This window comes from Mirounga leonina, unplaced genomic scaffold, assembly GCF_011800145.1.
Source record: "Mirounga leonina isolate KUSES-001 unplaced genomic scaffold, KU_Mleo_1.0 Mir_154, whole genome shotgun sequence".
Classification (NCBI taxonomy): Eukaryota; Metazoa; Chordata; class Mammalia; order Carnivora; family Phocidae; genus Mirounga; species Mirounga leonina.
In genome coordinates, this window is record NW_023270389.1 from 51,068,548 (window position 1) to 51,087,651 (window position 19,104).

The following is a 19,104-nucleotide window of genomic DNA, read 5'->3' on the forward strand; positions in this document are numbered from 1 at the left end:
GACCCTGGTAGCTACTGTCCCTTCCCAGCCTCCCTGTGGAAAATCTTAACTGCCTATCCTTTAGCTTTGTAGGATTATGCCCAGCCATGGTGCTCCGCACAGCTCTCAGGGGTCATCTGGTTCCTCGGTTTCTCTTGCAGATTCCCACAACTCTACGCTGTGCGCTGCAGGCTGGTCTTGACCCCAGAGCTCTGGCTGAGAGGATGGGGGTGGACGGGGAAACGGTGGTCCTGAAGAACATGCTCATTGGTGTCAACCTGATCCTTCTGGGCTCCCTGCTCAAGCCCTCCGAGTGTCAGCTGGAGGTCACCACAGAAAGAGTCCAGAGACAGGTGGTGGAGGAGCAAGGAAGGGTGGCCAAATACAACGCATCGGGCAAAGAGCAGCCGATGGTCTTCAACCACGTGTACAACATTAACGTGCCCCTGGATAGCCTCTGCTCCTCCGGGCTGGAGGCTTCTGCCGAGCAGGAGGTGAGTGCCGAAGACGAGGCGTTGGCAGAGTACACGGGCCAGACCGCAGACCACGAGAGCCAGGTCACCTTCACGCACAGGATCAACCTCCCCAAAAAGGCCTGTCCGTGTGCCGGCTCGGCCCGGGTGCTGCAGGAGCTGCTGAGCCGGATCGAGATGCTGGAGAGGGAGGTGTCGCTGCTCCGGGACCAGTGCACCAGCAACTGCTGCCCAGAAAGTGCAGCCACAGGTAGGGGCTGGGAGCTCTCGGTCCCGCAGGGGGCAGCCGAGACGCGGGGGGAAGGCGGGGGGGGGGGGACAGTGCGCTGGGGGGCAGCCCCTCCCGCGAAATCCTGCACCTCCTCCTCGCATGGAAGGAAAAGTGCGCTCCTCTGAGCGCTCGTCGCTCGTCTGCTCGTCTGCAGGTCTCCGCTACTACATCTCAGATCTAAACGCGGTCCTTCCCGGGGGAATAGGGGCAGGGATTCTCTACACTGCTCAGCCAGTTTGAAATACATTAACCTGATTTGGGGGGCATCAGTCAGGTAATGGTACATCGGTTCAGCGCAGCAACTTCTATGGCGAGCAGGGAATTTGGTGTCTGTCTTCATTCATCTTTAGTTTTCACAGGCTGTTGAATTGATACCTCTCCATGTTAACCTCAGGGACTAGAGAACGCAGGCGCTCTGTTCGCTCAGCCACAGCCTCTCTCCCATCTGAGTAAATGATAGTCATTAAGGTCTCAGAGGACCTGTCCCCATCTTCTCCCGCAAGATGGAGGTTTCAGCTCCATCCACAGACACACGCGTGGGTGCGCATGCACACACAAGCACCTGCTCACATGCACGCTCGCCTGGACTCACACACACTTGCAGAACTGATTCCATGCCCCCAAAGGCTGAGGGTCCAGGAGATTTACCTCTCGCCTCTCCCACCCCCTGACTAGAAACACTTAGCGATTACTATTTTGACCTCTCTGGGAGAAGTCATTACATCTTCAGAGCCAGACTCCCTGAGTTCAAATCCTGGCTCTGCTACTTACTAGCTGGTACTTAAGCAAGCTACATAACTCATGCCTTCCTTCCCTCCTAAAGATGCTGATAGACTACAATGATAGGGATTATTACATATAAAATTTGGGCTATTCAGATGAAAGGTTGACTTCTGGTAAGCACCATGTATTCAACAGCTATCAGCTGACCCTTAATAAATAGAAATTGTGTGAGTCCCCTTTTGTGCTCAGTCCTCTCACCCAGAAGATACCTTAGACCCATGCCATTCATTCTTTAATGAGAAAAGGGATTCATCTTACTACCTTGGGTTCCAGTTTTCACCTCTGTAGGGTCTGGTGTCTCAAGGCTTTCACAGGGCAGAGGCGGGAGGTGGCAGGGATGACATGTAACAGGGCATGGATGACCTGCATGTCCAGAGGGGTATCAGACATGTTCATCCTGAGACACACCAAAATTAGGGGCAGTTTCTGCATGGTGAGATGTTTCACAAGTTTTCTCACCTCTTTCTCATCCTCATAACCAAAACTATAAATAAACAATGTGAAGAAGAGAAAGCCCAGTCGTTCCGTCTCCCATTCTTCTAGTTCTTCCCATTCTTCAGTGAGAACTTTCAGGCCAGTTTGCCTTTTCAGCAGAGCGGAGGAATACAGGGATGTTATTGGTGTCCGTGCACATGAACTCTTCGCTGCCCAGGAAGCCGGTAGCTTCTGAGTGGGCTTTCTTCCAGCCTCCCATCAGGCTCCCTGGCAGATATGGAAACATCCACGAGCAAGAACTATGTTAAAGCAATGTCAGCCTGGTGTCCTTTCAGACCACGGGGCCAGGTAAAGTGGCAGAATTAAAAAAGGATATAACTTGCTTGACTTCATCTCCTCAGAGCCAAGTGCAGAGAAGGATGCCAAGCAGGTACTGGGCTCATGTTTGCTTTATTAGTGTATTTGACTCATGCTAGACAGATAAATTAACCCCTGTAGTTAAGGTGTGGTAAGGGCAAGGACAGAGATATGCCTAGAATCCAAAAACGTTATAGCAAAGAGTAACTAAATGAGGCTGAAGTTCTGGGAAGCCTTAGAAGTGACCCTGGTGCTGAGTTATGATAAATGAGCCAAGTTAGCTAGATGGCAGGAAGGAGAGGAAGCAAGATGGGTCTGTAGCACATATGATCTTGCCCTGCATAGCAGACTCAGCACTCAGTCTACATCCCCTTGGGTCTCCATCAGTCCCCACAGCCAGCTCCTGGGCATCTTTGTCAGGGACCATCCTTGAGCTGAGGGAACCTCCTTGGCCTGCCCGAGGAGACAAGGGCAGAGCTGGAACATTTATACCACCCCAGGACTGCCCTTAAGCCATGGGTAGGTGTGACCTGCACTGTGGCCAGAGCATCCTGCAGGATTAAACCTGGTTTATCCTCCCTGGGACCTCACCTGTTAACGCACCCTGGCTTGGGCTCCTCCCTCCCCAATCTCCCCCTCTCCCTGACCAGTTTCTCCTGGGAGCACTTTCTAGTAAGTCCCCTTGACCTGAGTTCTCATCCAAGGTCTACTTCTAGGGAACCCAAGCTAAGACACACTGAAGGTGAGCTCCTGGAGGACAAGGGGCCAGATCTCATTCATCCTTGCCCTCAGCACTATGCTAGACACAGGCAACCCAGATTAGGTGAAAATAGTTACAAAATTGGATATGTACCAAACTAGATTGAGCTTGACTGTCAGCCACACAAATCTGACCAGAGAGCGAGAAGTCTCTGTGCACCCCTCCCCGTGTGCCACTTACAGGAGGTGCCACTGCTGCCCTTTGACCTCCTCCTTGACCGTTCCAGGACAACTGGACTACATCCCTCACTGCAGCGGCCACGGCAACTTCAGCCTCCAGTCCTGCGGCTGCATCTGCAATGAAGGCTGGTTCGGCCAGAACTGCTCAGAGCCCTACTGTCCGCTGGGCTGCTCCAGCCGGGGCGTGTGTGTGGATGGCCAGTGCGTCTGTGACAGCGAGTACAGCGGGGGTGACTGCTCCGAGCTGCGGTGCCCGACAGACTGCAGCTCCCGGGGGCTCTGCGTGGATGGAGAGTGTGTCTGTGAAGAGCCCTACACAGGCGAGGACTGCAGCGAGCTGAGGTGCCCCGGGGACTGTTCGGGGAAGGGGCGATGTGCCAATGGTACCTGCTTCTGCCAGGAGGGCTACGTGGGGGACGACTGCAGTCAGCGGCGGTGTCTGAACGCCTGCAGCGGGCGAGGACACTGCCAGGAGGGGCTCTGCTTCTGTGAAGATGGCTACCAGGGCCCTGACTGCTCGGCAGGTAGGAAAGGGGGGCTGCGTAAGGTGTTTGGCAAACTAATCAGAGGTGGAAAGAGAGATGGGAGGGAAGGTGTACTTCGTGGAAACGAATTCCCAAATGGGTTGTGCTCATTTGCTTTCCAAGAGAGCCGATTTCTTGAGTCGGTCCCAATTGATGAGGTGGACTTAAGGAGGAAAGGACAGACACCATAAAAGGTCAAATTTAGGCTGAAAGCTGAGACTGAGCAGGGCCAGTGCTAGTAACAGTGACAGCACTCCACTGTCCTTGCGGTGGAGGAAAGCAGAGAGTCACGCCATGGTACTACCTTAGGCAAGGCCACTCTCTAGCTCAGGGGGCTTTTGAGAGCTCCACCGGCCCCCAGGTATCCCCCTTGCCTGTTGCCGTACTCCAGGGACATGACCTTTTCCAATGCTACTGCACAAGAGGTGCTTGGTCTGTGATAAACAGACTAGCTAGGCGCTCTGGTTATTTCATAACTTACATATTGCATGGGCTTACTGATTGATGAAACGATCTAGTGTCCACACGGAAAAGAAAAAGCATTTATAGGCAAGGAATTAAATGCAAACAGTAATAAAGTCCTAAAGTCATCAAGCAGCAACTCACATTCTAACAATTAGTACGGAATATTAAAAGGCTGTGACTCATTTTGCTCCGGATGACATTGAGCAAATTGGAACCCACCCCATACGTAGTCTAACGCTGTGGAAATGGATACAAAGGTGATATACTGAAATGAAGATTTAAATCCAGCAGAGTGGAAAATATTAATATCTCACTGGAGTTGGGTTTTCTTTTACCTAAAATTAGATGATTTTCATCATTTCACTGTTATTGTTCATCTTTTTCTGACTGAAGCAGTGACTCTTGCTGATAAGTTTTGTTTGTGTATCAGGTTATGTGATTGATCTTGATCCTTTCCGTTTATGATTGAGTCTGTAACAGTGGGTTCAGAGTGCCCACTGGGAGGATTTAAAATAAAAAACTACAACAATCAAATATCTTTAGACCTTCTGATGGGTTGTCTCCTGGGAAGTCAGCTTCATTAGCTTTCTGTTCTTTAGCATCGCCAGTGATCCCCCCCTAGATAAGCAGACCAATCCGACAAGGTCCCTGCACCCATGACTTCAACTTAAATTCTTTTAAAAGATCAATGGCAATAATGAAAAAAAAAAAAAAAAAAAAAACAGTAACGCACTGCTTAGGAAAAAAAATCTTTTCACGTTCCTTCATTTTTTTCCATATTGTTATTTCATTTAGCATCCCAATTTTGTTTACTGAACTGAAATGTCTTTCTAAAAACACATATAGTTGTTATACCAATTGTTCCAAAGGAAAATTCAAGCAGAAGTTAAGCCTCGTCACTACATGAAGACTTGTTTGAATCCAAAGTCACAAGGGAGTTGCTGGCAAGGGGAGGTTGAGGCATGGCCCTGGGTTCCAGGCACAGGACGAGGCTTCATGAGGGGCAGAGGATGCTAAGGGTCAGCTTGAGCCATTGTTCTGGATGGCTATTCTGTAGTCTACCTGCTTCTTAATAGAATAGAGACCTTTGTTTGTATATATAAACCTGCCATATTCCTGACCCTGCTTTTCTACAAGAATGGGTCCATTTGCAAGCAAAATCTTAATCTGATTCTGGATCCAGACTGAACTGGAGATAAACCCACCTGGTCACTCAGGGAAGACTCAGCCGCTGCTGGCATAACCACAACTGGGTGGAGTCCAAACTGTGAACCCATGTTACCTCCAACACATTACCTCTGTGCTGTTTGAAGAAGATTTCGGGAGGCCCAGATGAATTACTCTACAGGTTCCAGAAGCATGTGAGGAAGGACAGTTGCATAACCTCCACCTGTTTCTATAGCAACCCCAGAGCCACCACTCATTGCAGGAGGTGCTGCTCTCAATGCCTGCCTTTTAAACCGAACACCACAGGTCTCCTCCAGAGAAGTATCTAGGTCATTATCTAAAGTGCTACTTTGCTTGCTCTTTGAGAGAAGGCTGTGGGAGAGGGGACTATTTACCCACTGTTTGACATTTCTGGCCAGATGCACACACCACGGTGTCACTGCTTCCCTTGTCAGCAGGAGTGAGGACAGGAGAGAGAAGAATAAGGAAGGTGAAATCATGGAGAACCACAAAATATACCTCTGCACGAGTCCTTCTTTTCTCCTTGGCAAGGCCACGGCATATAGCTGCCCATCGTGAGGGCTTCATTCTGAGCCCCCGAGACCACCAGAGCTTGGATACAACCGAATAGCATCGACAGGGCCACTGCATTTGACTCCAAGCCTTGATCTTTGCTCATAGTGTGCCACGGGACAAAATCCCAACCTTCCTGCCTCTGTTCTCTGGCCATGTAAAGATAATAGAACGAAAAAGTCATGAATATGAACACTCAAAACAGGCCATAGAAAGAAGCTACACTGAGCTTCTCATTTTACAAATTTAAAAAGCAGCAGTCCAGAGAGACAGAAAGATTTTTCCAGAGCCAAACCGCTAATTAATGGTGGAGCAAGAATGAGAACCTTGGTCTCCTACCAACTTCTAGCACTCTTTAATCCTCTCTGGGATGCTAAGTAGAGCGGAATTGAAAAATAAAAATTGTAAAAGCCACATACACAAAGAAATAGTCTTTTGATAGGAAAGCCGAGCCCTGTCAAATGATTTTTTTTTAAAGGCATTAGAGGTGGAGGAGAGAACCACGTCAAACTATTTGTCCACATCTGTCCCCAGTGAAGGAGGTTAGCACAGGATCTGTCCATTGAACTGGCCAAAACTCCCTATGAGTCAGCAGGATTAAAGAACCACCAGAGCAGGACTTGAAACAATCCAGATTGCTGTTCCCTGGACTTCAGTCAGACCTGTGGAGATCCATCAACGTCAGCCTCTGCCTCTGCCCGCACTGCAGCCAGCCCAACCTTTGGCACCTGAAATTACTCGCTCCTTGGAGCAAGACACTTTGTGGAACTGGTTCCAACTGCTCTCAGCACATATGTGCACAACTGAGGCAGGATCTAAAAAGTAAACAGCGTGGAATCTTCGCAGATAAAGCAACTTTAATCTTTCAAGTCATATTGTATTCCTTTTTAACTGCTTGCTCTTCCCCAAAGTTCAAAGTTGGAACCCCAAAGAAAGTAAGACTATGAATACTTTGCTTCCATCCTCAATTCATTGAATCAAGGCATATGGCTCTTCTACAGTCTCTTTTAATAGTTCAGTATCATTTCATCGTATGAGAATTACTGACACCCAATGTACACAGCTGCTGTTATAAGGCAAGTGCCGGTGGTCGTGGCTTCTTCCGTTGAGCCACGGCCCCCAAGAGTACTCCCTCCACAAACAACACCATTGCTGCTTTATCATCACAAGTGAAGGCGGTGTTTACCACCAAGCTCAGGTCTCAAGATAAAAAATTTGCCAAGTTAAGCCGTCAAGATAAAAAATCCTTCTACACTCCCTTCTTACTTTAAAATCCCAAAGTTCTCTGCTTGGATCTTTATTAGCTTTATTTTCTGGAAGAAGGAACCAAAAAGAAATACACTGACTTGTCCCAAGTGCCGTAGGAGTTGTTGATGACTTGAAATTTGGAATGGCCATTTCTTTGACTATGACAGGAGAAGACCCACTTAGGAAACTTGGAATCATTTTGGTTGAATCACAAGAGGCAGGCAGTAGAGAATCCTTTTTAAAATAAGTTTCTTACCTCTAGGATAAGCACCAGTCTGGAATTCATATCTTAAAGAATGGTCTGAACTCTCCTTCACTGTAGTTTACTTTAGATGGCTGTGTATAAATGAAAAAAGGCATCGGGCACAATTCATAACCTGTCCTACAAATTGTAGGGGAACGAACACTAAGTGTAGAAGATCTGGGTTTGAGAACCAATTCTAATCCAACTCCCTGACTTTTAGCAAGTCCCTTAACCTGGCTCTCAGTTTCTCCATTTGTAAAGTTGGGATATTTATATCTACCCCAATCTACCCCCTAGGGCGGCCATTAAAGGACTTTATACATTTCATTTAGATGGTGTGTCTGAACATGTTTTATAGACTGTGAAATGCTGTGCAAATGTGAAGTGGTATTGTTCACTGGCTTAGAGGTTCTAGAGCCATCCTGCCTGGTTGAAATCCTTGCTTCTGTGTTTGCTGACTATGGGAGCCAGTTTTCTCATCTATAAAATAGGGGTAATAATAATACCTATCTCATAGTATTGGTGAGAGGACAAAACGAGACAGTCCACATAAGAGTGGTTGGCATTGTGCCTGGTGTACAGTAAATGCTCAGTAGAATCATGCAAAGTACTGACAGATTCTATATATAAACTCACCTTCCCTCGGTCCAGGGGCCAGGCTATCCCAAAGATCTTAGTGCAGTTCAGAGTTTTAATAATGTCAGAATTAGAAATGATATATGCTTATAAATGATAGTTTGAAGTTTAATTATTTAAATCTCATTTACATATATTTAGTTTTATAAATTAAATTTTTTTAAAAAAATAAATGTTTAATTTTTGTTTGTTTCAGTCAGCATTTGCCATCTCCAATCACAGCGAGCTCTCCTTTCTAGACTGTTTTATACAATGAATGGTTTGGGGCAAAAGCAGTCAAAGCAAATGCCCAGCACTGCAAATATATGGTCCTAATTTCCATCCCATGAGTCTGAGTTAGAGGGCTTGTCATTTCTGACTCTGCCGAGGATTTGAAGGCACAAGTGTGAGCAGAACAGAGAGGACAGGGGCTCTCCTCCACTCACACAGTCTGTGAACAGCAGCTGGCTCAGTCCTATGCTCTTGTGAAGGTGAAAGAGTGAGGACATTCAGAGGAGACATTCAAAGCCAGTGATGACTCTTAAACTAACATCTTCACCACATGTAAATTTGTAAGTTAGTTACGACTATTTCAATATTGTCCCAATTTTTGATTTAATCTCTGGGCAGGTGCAATGACAAGCACACTGGAGTTAGCCTCCCAATGGGTCTTAAAATTTCAATTATTTAATACCCACACTCCTGGTGAATCTTCACTTCCTAAGGGAGCCATACATGAAAGGCTACTTCACTGAGGCTTATTCTTGGGTGATACTTTGAGTAACATTTGAGACGTGGAACAAGAGAGAAAAATAAGCCCTCAAGAATGCTTGTCATCATCCCCAAGATCAAGGCTAATAAAAACTAGTCTAACACAAGTTACATTTCTTTCAAAACCTAAAAAGTCTCTTTTTAAGAGGAGAATAATACAATAAAGGGTTATTGAATATCTTCATCGGGCCATGGCATCCAGGACTTACTGTTTTGGCTTCTCATATTTTGCAAGATAACCAGGAATAAGCTTTTATTCCCACTTGCCAAATCAAATATGGGTTCCTAAGGTAATTTGATGGCATAGGCTTATTTAACTACCAAAAATGTTGGCCACTGGTGAGCTATTAAATATGTAACAACTGGCTCTCTGAGGGAAAAAATTAAAAACCTTACTTTATAGCATTTGCCAGTTTCCATGGTGGAACTACTCCTTCCATGGCCAATTTCAGACTACTCAACAGGGGTCTGGAAGAGCTGTGCAGTAGAATCCAGTTCTATAGTATTTCCACCAGAGAGGTTCGACACACGTGAATTACCTCGAGGGCATGGATAATGGTAAAATGTCGTGAAATAATTTGAAAGTGATGAGTTTTGAGTATTTATTCCCTTTGTCTTTAATACAATTTACTTAACTGTACGTTATACAATTTAATCTTTAATGATGGCTGTATTTAACAACAGTCTTGAAAAATTCCTGAAAATTTGACGTTCAACTTTCACAAGCTAGCAAGAGCTGGTCCGGCACACCGCTAGCTCATGGCCCTATGGAGAGAGAAGTACTAAGCACAGAAAAGACAAGAACCTGTCCACAGAAGGAGTTACAGATCACTCTAAGCCAGTGAGCGGAGCAGGACATACGGACAGGGTGTGTGGGGTGAGATGTGAGGAAGAAAGTTGAGTCCAGGATGGGGAAGGCAGTCCCCTGAGCTCATGCTATCTGTGTATTGCCTCCCGGTAGTTGCCCCTCCAGAGGACTTGCGAGTGGCTGGTATCAGCGACAGGTCCATTGAGCTGGAATGGGACGGGCCGATGGCAGTGACGGAATATGTGATCTCTTACCAGCCGACGGCCCTGGGGGGCCTCCAGCTCCAGCAGCGGGTACCTGGAGATTGGAGTGGTGTCACCATCACGGAGCTGGAGCCAGGTCTCACCTACAACATCAGCGTCTACGCTGTCATTAGCAACATCCTCAGCCTTCCCATCACTGCCAAGGTGGCCACCCGTACGTAACATTTCCCCATCCTACTTCATTTTTCTTTTTTCCTACATGAGATCATGGGCATTCATGATAGTAGTGTCTTTTCTTAATTCTTCAGGGATGCCTGCAATAATCACTGCTCTTGAGGGGAAGGGTTTCCGACGTGACCCGATTTACCCAAAAGGGTAAATCATTAAAAAGGCACTTCTGATTAAGAGAATTTCCAAATCCAGGCAGCTCCCATCAATTATAGAACCAAAAGGACAAAAAAGCAATTATTGAGTTCTGACTTGTTATAAGCTCGAGTCTGATTAGAAGTCAAAGAAAGTATGAGACTTATACAGACTTTGAATCTAGTTAGGGATTCAAAACCAGAAGATATGAAATAGGACGTATAATAAGCAAGTGCTAAATGGTATGTTACAGATGGTAAGTGTATAGCAGAGTGGGAAAAAAAATCTTATTTAAAACCACACTGACGACACCCACTTCTCTTCATAGAGAGGTGGCATAATTTCTTCATGGTCTTTTGTTTAGCAAAATATGGTCTATTTTGATTATAAAAGTTGAGGCTCTAGAGGATAGTTTTGAAAGATTCAGTAAGAGAGCTTAAGACAGAGACAGAGGCCAGCTAAACTGCTCTCCATAAGAAATAGTTTTTCTTTTTTATTTAGAACAGAGGAAAATTCCTATAGGTGCCTATCTGTATTTTACATGTATTCTATTTAAGCATAGAAAAATTTTAAAAGATTGCATACCAAGTATTAACATTGGCTACATCGAGGAGTAGAATAAGAAGCAGATAGAAAGGCACTTATTTTTTTTTTCTTTATACACCTCTGGTTTCTTAAATTGTCCTTTCCAATACTGCTCCTCTACCTCTCAGATGCTGGGAAGGCAACTTACAATTCAACTCTAATACTATCTACCTGAAGAGAGTGTCCAGTCCCACAGCTTAGGGCCTGAGTCTCACAGGACTGTCCCCACCTCGGGCGCCAGTCACAGGTCCAAAACTGTCACGGGTACATCTGACTGATCAGCTGTAAATTCAAAGGGTTCCCACAACCCTTCCTTAGGTTTGATAATTCCTTAGAACAATTCACAGAACTCAGGAAAGTGCTTTACTTACTAGTACTGTCTTATTTCCAAGGATACAACTTGGGAACAGCCAAATGGAAGAGATGCTTATGGCAAGAGATGGAGGGACGGGGTGTGGAGCTTCCATGTCCTCTCCAGATACATCACACCTCCCAGCACCTCTCTTCACCAACCTGGAAACTCTCCAAACCCCTGTTGCTTGGAGAATTTTATGGAGGCTTCACTATGTAGGCACGATTGAATAGGTTACTGGCTGTTGGTAAATAACTCAGTCTCCAGCCCGTCTCCTCTCCCTGGAAGTTAGAAGATGGGGCTGAAAGTTCTGATCTTTTAAATCATGCTGTGGTTTTTCTGGAAACAGGCTATCTAGTTATCTCACAATCATACAATAGATATTCGTATCGCTCCAGAGATTCCAAAAGTTTTAGGAGTTGTGTGCCAGGAACCCAGGGACAAAAACCAAATACTTTTTTATTATATCACACATAGATTTTAGCAGTAGCAGGAAACTGGATCAAGAAGTAACCGTGAAACAGAAGCCCCTGGGTCAGGAAATGGGACTTCTCACCAAATAAGGGATAAGAGATTTCAGTCCATTTTATGTAGGTCTCAAGGGACAAGATAGTATTTGGATAACACATGCCATGAAAGTTCGGAGAAGGGAGAGGTCAAAGTAAGAAGAGCTGGCCTTGAAGGCTTCTTGGACTCAACTGCACTCGGAAGGATAGGGACCGGCAGAAAGGAAAGGATTTAAGAAATCATCCCGTCCCCTTGCTTTCCAGGTGACAGAGCTCCTGTTATAATACTGGATTCCCCCAATGAATGCTGACTTTGTAAATATGCCTATAATTATCTCTGTTTATATTTGACCTTTTTTTTCTAAATTCCTCTGGTGCCTGAGAACCAGTTTTAAATATCTTCGATGATTGTGCAGAGAGGCAGGTCACCATCTGCCTCTTTTCCCACCTTGCTCCGGGATGAGTCACCACAGCAAGTGCCTGGCCCGACTCCCAGGCGTCTCCTCTCTCATGCACGTGCATGAGCAGTTATGAAGTTTCCATCCCCCCACGGCATGCATTATGCCAATTCAGGGCATCCCCTTAGGCAAGCTCCCAGGTGACAAGGACGAAATCATGTAAACTCACCTGACATGCCTTCAAGTGGTTTCAGAATCAGACCTGCCTTTCAACCAAGAAGCATGAAGAAGCTTCCAAACAGGAAGGATGAGAATCTGTCAGTTTTCCAATGGAATATCCCACAAGAGGCAAAGCTAAAATGGGAGCGGGCTCCCTGGAGAACTGAGAAAAGTCATGCTGTCGTATCTCAGGGCTGGTAATTGGAACTCCATTAGGACAAGCATACCTCCACCTCACTGAACCTGTGCATGCCTCCGTCTGTGCGCCTGTGTGTGTGTTTGCGTGTGGGGGGCGGATGGGGTTAGAAAAGGGGGAGATTAAGAAAGGAATGAGAAACAAGATAAGTGAGGCAAAGGTAAGTGAGGGAGAGAAGAGACAAATAACGAAGAACTGGAGGAAAGAGGGAGACAGTAGAGTGAGAGCAAACATTCCAGGATCTGCCATTGTCCTTTGTGTGTGTCTTTGGTTGCCTTGTGTACACGAAATGGAAATCTTAGACCATCCTAGACATGGTGATTTGAGCTGAACTAAATACTCTGACTGCACATCAGATGATCAAGAAAGGCATTCTAGTCTTTATTCTGAAATTGGCTTGTGTCCTTAGCCAACTCTCTCTGTGCCTCCCTCTTCCTGGGTGTGAAATGGGAATGTTTTATTGCCTTTCAGGAATCCTTAGAGCCTCCAAAGATAGTGTTCAATTCTCTGAGAAAGGCATCGTATTAAATACCAAGATTTGCCACATTAGTAAGGAAAGGAAAGGTCATTTCTTTTTTTTTTTAAATATTAACCTATGGTGGAATAGAAAGCATTAAAAAAGTTATATATTAGATTATGTTTGTTAGGTTCACTTGGGTATCACCAACATGGAGCAGCACCAGGGCCACGACAGAGTGGGCCAATCCTTCACCTGGGTTCCTCATGTTTGCAATAAGATTGGGATTGCCCACCGCACCCAAACTGTGGAGGGATGGCACCCAGGCAAAGCTCCAGGTGATGCTCTCTGTCCCTGCCAGGGATAGCCATGACATGGTCACCCACATTGCTGTGTTCCAGATCTCTCCACTCCTCAAGGGCTACACTTCAAGACCATCACAGAGACCACCGTGGAAGTGCAGTGGGAGCCCTTCTCATTCTCCTTCGATGGGTGGGAGATCAGCTTCATTCCAAAGGTAATGTCCACCTGTGACACTGCCAAACAGCCTCATTTGGAGTATTTATACCCTCAACTTGGAATAAGGGGCTGCAAGGACGGTGCTACCCAAAGTCTCTCTTCATGTGGCTAAGGATGCAAAGGGATCTTTGGTGGTGTCTGGGCTATAGAACATCTCTTCCACAAAGGCATGTTGGACTGACTAGCAAGAGTGGCCCTGAGCCCCACACCCTGGCTTTGGAAGACAGGATGTGGGAAGCAGCCACCAGGCCCAGCTCTCTGCTCAGAAAGCTCTAGGGTTTGGCAAGCTATGATTTTAGCAAGTCTAAAAACCAAATCTTCAAAATGTTGGGGCTTTTCTTTAGGACATAAAGAAAGCCAGACTGAATCAGTCACATGGCTTCATTCTGTGCAGAAGATACCAAAAGTCAGCTTGCATGGCCAGGTTCTAAAGGTCTGAGGCATAACACAAAAATACCTTTTGTAACCTATTAATTGAGAACATTTGTCCTTAAACAAATTATGTTACTAGTTTTTGAGTTAAAAAGTATCCCAATTCCTTTCTATTCTTTAAAGTAGCATTTTATTGTGTTAATCTAGAACTAATTTTTCCAAGTCGCCAGAGGCGCCTGCCTAGTTCTGCTTTTCCAGAATTTGTTGGCCCTACTGATATTCTCCCTAACTCTACCACTCATGGGAGTGTAATGTTTAATCATAGGCCTTACCTCATCTTCATCTTTCAATATCAAATAGCATTTTTCCAGTCATTCATCAGACTTAATGACAGATGACACATAGTTGGATAACAAGACAGTGATCTCACCATTATTTTACTTCAAAATTCTTCTAGGCATGGACTGTTGGAGCTACCAAAGACCTTCAAGTTCACAGAGTATGACCCTTCATTTTCCATTGAGTTTGTTTAGTTTAAAGAGACGAAGACTCAGCAAACGTAAACAACATCAGATAGCTGGTTGGTGGCAGGCTTAACACAAGAACCCAGGGCTCCAGGGTTCTGTCCACTATAGTAAGACTCCCCTCTCTATGTGGATAGAGTCATGTCATGGCAAGCTAAATACATCTGAACAGGCATTCTGTACAAATACCTTCTTATATGTCTTATCTGCACTGAAATGGCCACTAAAGTATGGTAGGCAACTGGGTGTATAACAGGGCAGAGAGAATCCTATCACCCTGATGCTGAGGCAGGAAAAAAAAACTATGCTAGGTTGGCCTATTTTACATCTAATATGTAAAATTCTAAATAAGGCCTTGGCCAGGGCATGCCAAGGTCAAACACACGACCACTGTGTGATCTGTAGGTTGTAGGCACTGGTTGGGGGTGGGGTGGGGAGGGGGGTGCAGAGGGGCATGTGTTACAGTGATTTATGGGTATGGTTATAAATTACATATAGGGCACTCTGGGTGACATAAACAGAGTCCAAAGAATAGGGAAGAAGGGCAGTCACACAAAAAGAGTCTTCTCATCCCTTCCATTTCCAGGGACACACAGAGAAAATGTATAATAACAGACAGATGGAGAGGTAGGTAGGTAGATGATCCTGGACCCAACATCATCAAGTTAATCCTTCTCATTTCCTCTTCCACCAATTTGTCTCTTTCCTTTCTCCTTTGTGTTATTCTTTGTTCCATGCTTCCTTTTTCTCTTCTTTGTACTTCCTAGCTGGTTGTGTCACTGACTCCTAACTCATCTGGATGAAGAAAAAAAAAGACACTGACAGATTTGCACCCAGTGTAACAGTGTGGAAAACTCCAGATAGAGCAAAATAATAGTTCCAGCTCATTCACAAACTGTGAATGTCTTAGTTTGAAAAATGTTGTATATATACATAAAGATAGATATTCACAGGCATACGCAGACACAAGTTCACTCTTCTAAATAGCCAAGGGCATGCTCATCATAATAAATGCCCCCAAATCTGATGGATGTTAACCGTAACCATCAAATACGGAATCTTTGACAAGAGTCAATCCACATTACCTCATGACCAATTTTTATTGGCAAACTCAAAAGACTCAAGGAAGGCCAAAGAAATGTTCTTGAAAGTTGATTCTCCATTTGCCAAATCCTCATAGAGCAGTAAGATTCTTACTGAGTCTGCTGGGAGTTTTTCCTGGCTCCAGACATTCAGCTGTCAGCATCACGGGAATAGATGTGGGCGCCATTTTTTATTAACAATTCACAATTGATGTTCCACACTTTTCTCTCCCGGTGATTTTTCTCTTTTGCCTTTTCTGCTTCTTCTTTCTTCCCACCTTCCAGAATAATGAAGGAGGGGTGATTGCTCAGCTCCCCAGTGATGTTACATCCTTCAATCAGACAGGACTAAAGCCTGGGGAGGAATACATTGTCAATGTGGTGGCTCTGAAAGAGCAAGCCCGGAGCCCCCCTACCTCGGCCAGCGTCTCTACTGGTGAGTGCTTCCACCCCTTCTTCCTACATCTAAGCATTAGGTCACACTGGAAAAAGGACAACAAATTTCCCAAGAAGTAGAGAGACAAAGGGTGCTGGGTTTTCTCCCAGAGCTGAAAATGATTTGGATACCTGGAGATGGAGCTACTCTACCAGATGCTTAGCTGAACATCTCCCCTATTGCTAATCCTTGCAAGCACAGAAATCTGGGAGAGTATTATACAGGGAAAATTCTTTGTTAAGATTTCCAGCGTATTTCTTCTGAGCTTATTCATTAAGAGGCTTCATTTGTCAGCCCCTAGTATCTTGAGCTCAGGAACCAAGTTCTTGAGCAAGAACTAACTCTTATCTATTGTGAGATTTAGCAAAAGTCATCCAACCCTTCCCAAACTTGCCATCATTTTCCAGTGGTGAACGAAAATACCTCCTTCTTTGAGTTGACATGAGGATTAAATTAGAAAAAGCACACAAAGTGATTAGCACTATGTTGATGAGAGAGTGCTCAATACCCAGTGTATATACATATACTTACAGAACACACTTAGAAGTGAGAGCAGGTGGGGGTGCCTGCGTGGCTCAGTCATTAAGCGTCTGCCTTCAGCTCAGGTCATGATCCCAGGGTCCTGGGATCGAGCCCCACATTGGGCTCCCTGCTCAGCGGGAAGCCTGCTTCTCTCTCTCCCACTCCCCCTGCTTGTGTTCCCTCTCTCACTGTCTCTTTCTGTCAAATAAATAAAATCTTTTTTAAAAAATTAAAAAAAAGAAGTGAGAGCAGGTGGAAACAAATTATTTAAAACCAGTATGTGTGAGTTGAGTCACCGTTCAAGGTGATGACTTAAATTGGTTATTAGTTCATCCCCACAGTTAATCTTATGCAAGATCGTTGTTTCTAGATTCAATTCAGTAACTGCATCATCTTTTGCCTTATTGTTTTCTTAGCTAACAAAGGATGGCCAACTTCAATGCTGTAATTTAGCAATTATGATGCATATGTGTGTGCCCTCCCAATTTCAAAAGTTACAAATAGCATCTGGTATCATTTTTTGTCTCATTTTATTGATGGGGGAGCTGAGACTCCAAAGTTAAGCACTTTTCCCTTTTAGTTAACAGAAACTGAGATAGGTGAATATTGGTACAGCTTTATTTTTCATAAACTGACATTGACACCTAAGAAAGCCAGTTATGGGTTTAGGACAAAGGCCAAGTTGGCCAGAAAAAAGAACGACAACACCATGTAACGAGACCATGTTTATGGATTAGTGATTCATACTTTGCTAATTGGATCCAAACTAAATAACATCAGGTGCTGAGGCTTATGCTCAGCCTAGAAAACATTGGTTTGAAACTATTGTGGCATTAGATTATGTTCCATTAGAACACTAGGGCTCCATGGCAGTGGCTCAAGGCAAGGATGAAGGGGAGATTCAGGCCTCTGATTACATCCACACCCATGCCCAACACAGCCTCCAACCAAGGCAGCTCCACCTGTTTTATATTTTGTACGGTCATTTAAGATTTTGTTCTTTAAAGGAAAAGAGTATTATTCCTCCTAAAAAGACTTTAAAACTACTGTTCTAATGCAAATATGTTTTAGAAGAAACTCCATAGCCATAAAACCTAAAAGTTCTCTGTAGGAATTTCTTCAGATGCCAGTGACTAGAGTTTTTCCAGAACTCCGTTCCCCAAGGTTATGCTGGAACCTGACATTTCATGACATGTGTAGATGCTCCTCCTCTGGGATGAAACGTTTCAGTGACTCCAAATCATTCCTGTGAACTGATATTAAGAAAACATGACTGGAAAACAAAAGCCTAGACAAAGAAGATGGTTCAGAAGAGGGCAGAGAAGAGCACTGCAGCTGTAGAAAGTTTTTCCTCCAAATTTGGGGAAAATAGTCTAACCCTGCCTCAGTCCTCTACTCAAAGCACATTTTTACGAAATTTGCGATATTTTTTGGTTTAGAAGTTCCTTAAGATTCAAATTCCAGATTTAAAAATTTGTGGTAAAGCTAGGCAGATTTTTTTTTCAATTAAGAAAAATGTCCTAGTTAATACTTTGGCATTGCGTACAGAGTCATGAAGAAATGGAAAGAAAAATATTTATTCCATTTGCCTTTCTGAGTAGAACTTGTGTTTGTTTAGAAATTAGGACCTAAATTGAAAACAAGCTGATACCAACTTGACTAGAATGGGGACACCACTACTGAGTGGCCAACAGAAGGGCAGAATCCAAGGGTGGCTACAGAAAAGAAGGTTGTCTCCCAACCCTGTCTGCTGTTTTCAGGAAATGATTGGTTAATTATTTCCTTCTGCTGAGGTCTGACAGACACCAACCCCCTCCTGCAAAGCTGTGAGTCCTCAAAGGCACTCAGACTGGCTTCTTCCAGGCAGGCCTTTAGGGAATGCAAATTACTAGACCTCCTGCAACTAGGGCCCTCTATGCTGCATGATTATATTCTAATATGGACAATCCATTATGATTAGGGTCTTGGGGATTTAAAGAGTTAAAGGACAAAAGCCTTCCAATGTCATTTGAGTTTCTGTGACATCTTTTTTTTTCTCAAGAAGCTTGAACTCTTTGAAATGCTTCCCCTTCTTTCTCATGGATACAGTGGATATTCATTCATTTCATTGACTCCACACCCATGTACTGAGTGTCTGTGTTTCAGACTTTATGCTTATATAGCAGCTAGAAGACCACTTCCCCCATTTTGTTATTAAATTAAATTAAATTTAAAAGGCCCAAGTTACTGAAAGCCATTAAATTCAGCATGCTGAAAACATCTGGATGTGTTCCGTTAAATCATACTATTACCCCAAATATGAAAAACAGAACTTCATTTTAACTCCAAACCAGGTGGCACCAAAATGGCCTGGTGATTTTCGTTTTGGCTGGTACTAAGCCAAAAATCCTAAGCTGCTTAATAAAGAACAAAACTGGACTAGACCCAGAAAGAGGGTGGGGTGCCCAGGAAAAGGCCCAACTCTGAAAGACTGAGAAGCTCAAAGTCAGACTGAGTTCATCCTGCAGAAGATGCTCCATTTTGGAGACAGTAGGAGGTGGTCCAGAGTGGATTGGTTTAAAAAACAAGTCTTAGTCAAGACTCTCTAGTAACAAGGAAGAAAAATTTTCTTTAACTAGCTAAAGCAAAAAAGAGAATTTACTGGAAGGACATAGAGTGTCTCCTGAAACCCTAGGACCAGAATGTATCCTGATGTCACAAAAAACTGAAGAATGGAAA

The 19,104-nt window shown here is 44.5% G+C and overlaps 1 protein-coding gene across 1 annotated transcript in view; it reads left to right on the plus strand.

Annotated features, from left to right (window-relative positions):
* The first annotated feature begins 203 nt into the window (after nt 1-203).
* TNR (tenascin R) overlaps nt 204-19,104 on the plus strand; it is an 80,645-nt gene continuing 61,744 nt past the window's right edge. Inside the window, exons 1-5 of the mRNA XM_035010747.1 lie at nt 204-702; nt 3,285-3,761; nt 9,806-10,069; nt 13,333-13,448; nt 15,714-15,864. Of these exons, the coding sequence (XP_034866638.1) occupies nt 204-702; nt 3,285-3,761; nt 9,806-10,069; nt 13,333-13,448; nt 15,714-15,864 (1,507 nt within the window). The remainder of the gene's footprint in view (nt 703-3,284; nt 3,762-9,805; nt 10,070-13,332; nt 13,449-15,713; nt 15,865-19,104) is intronic.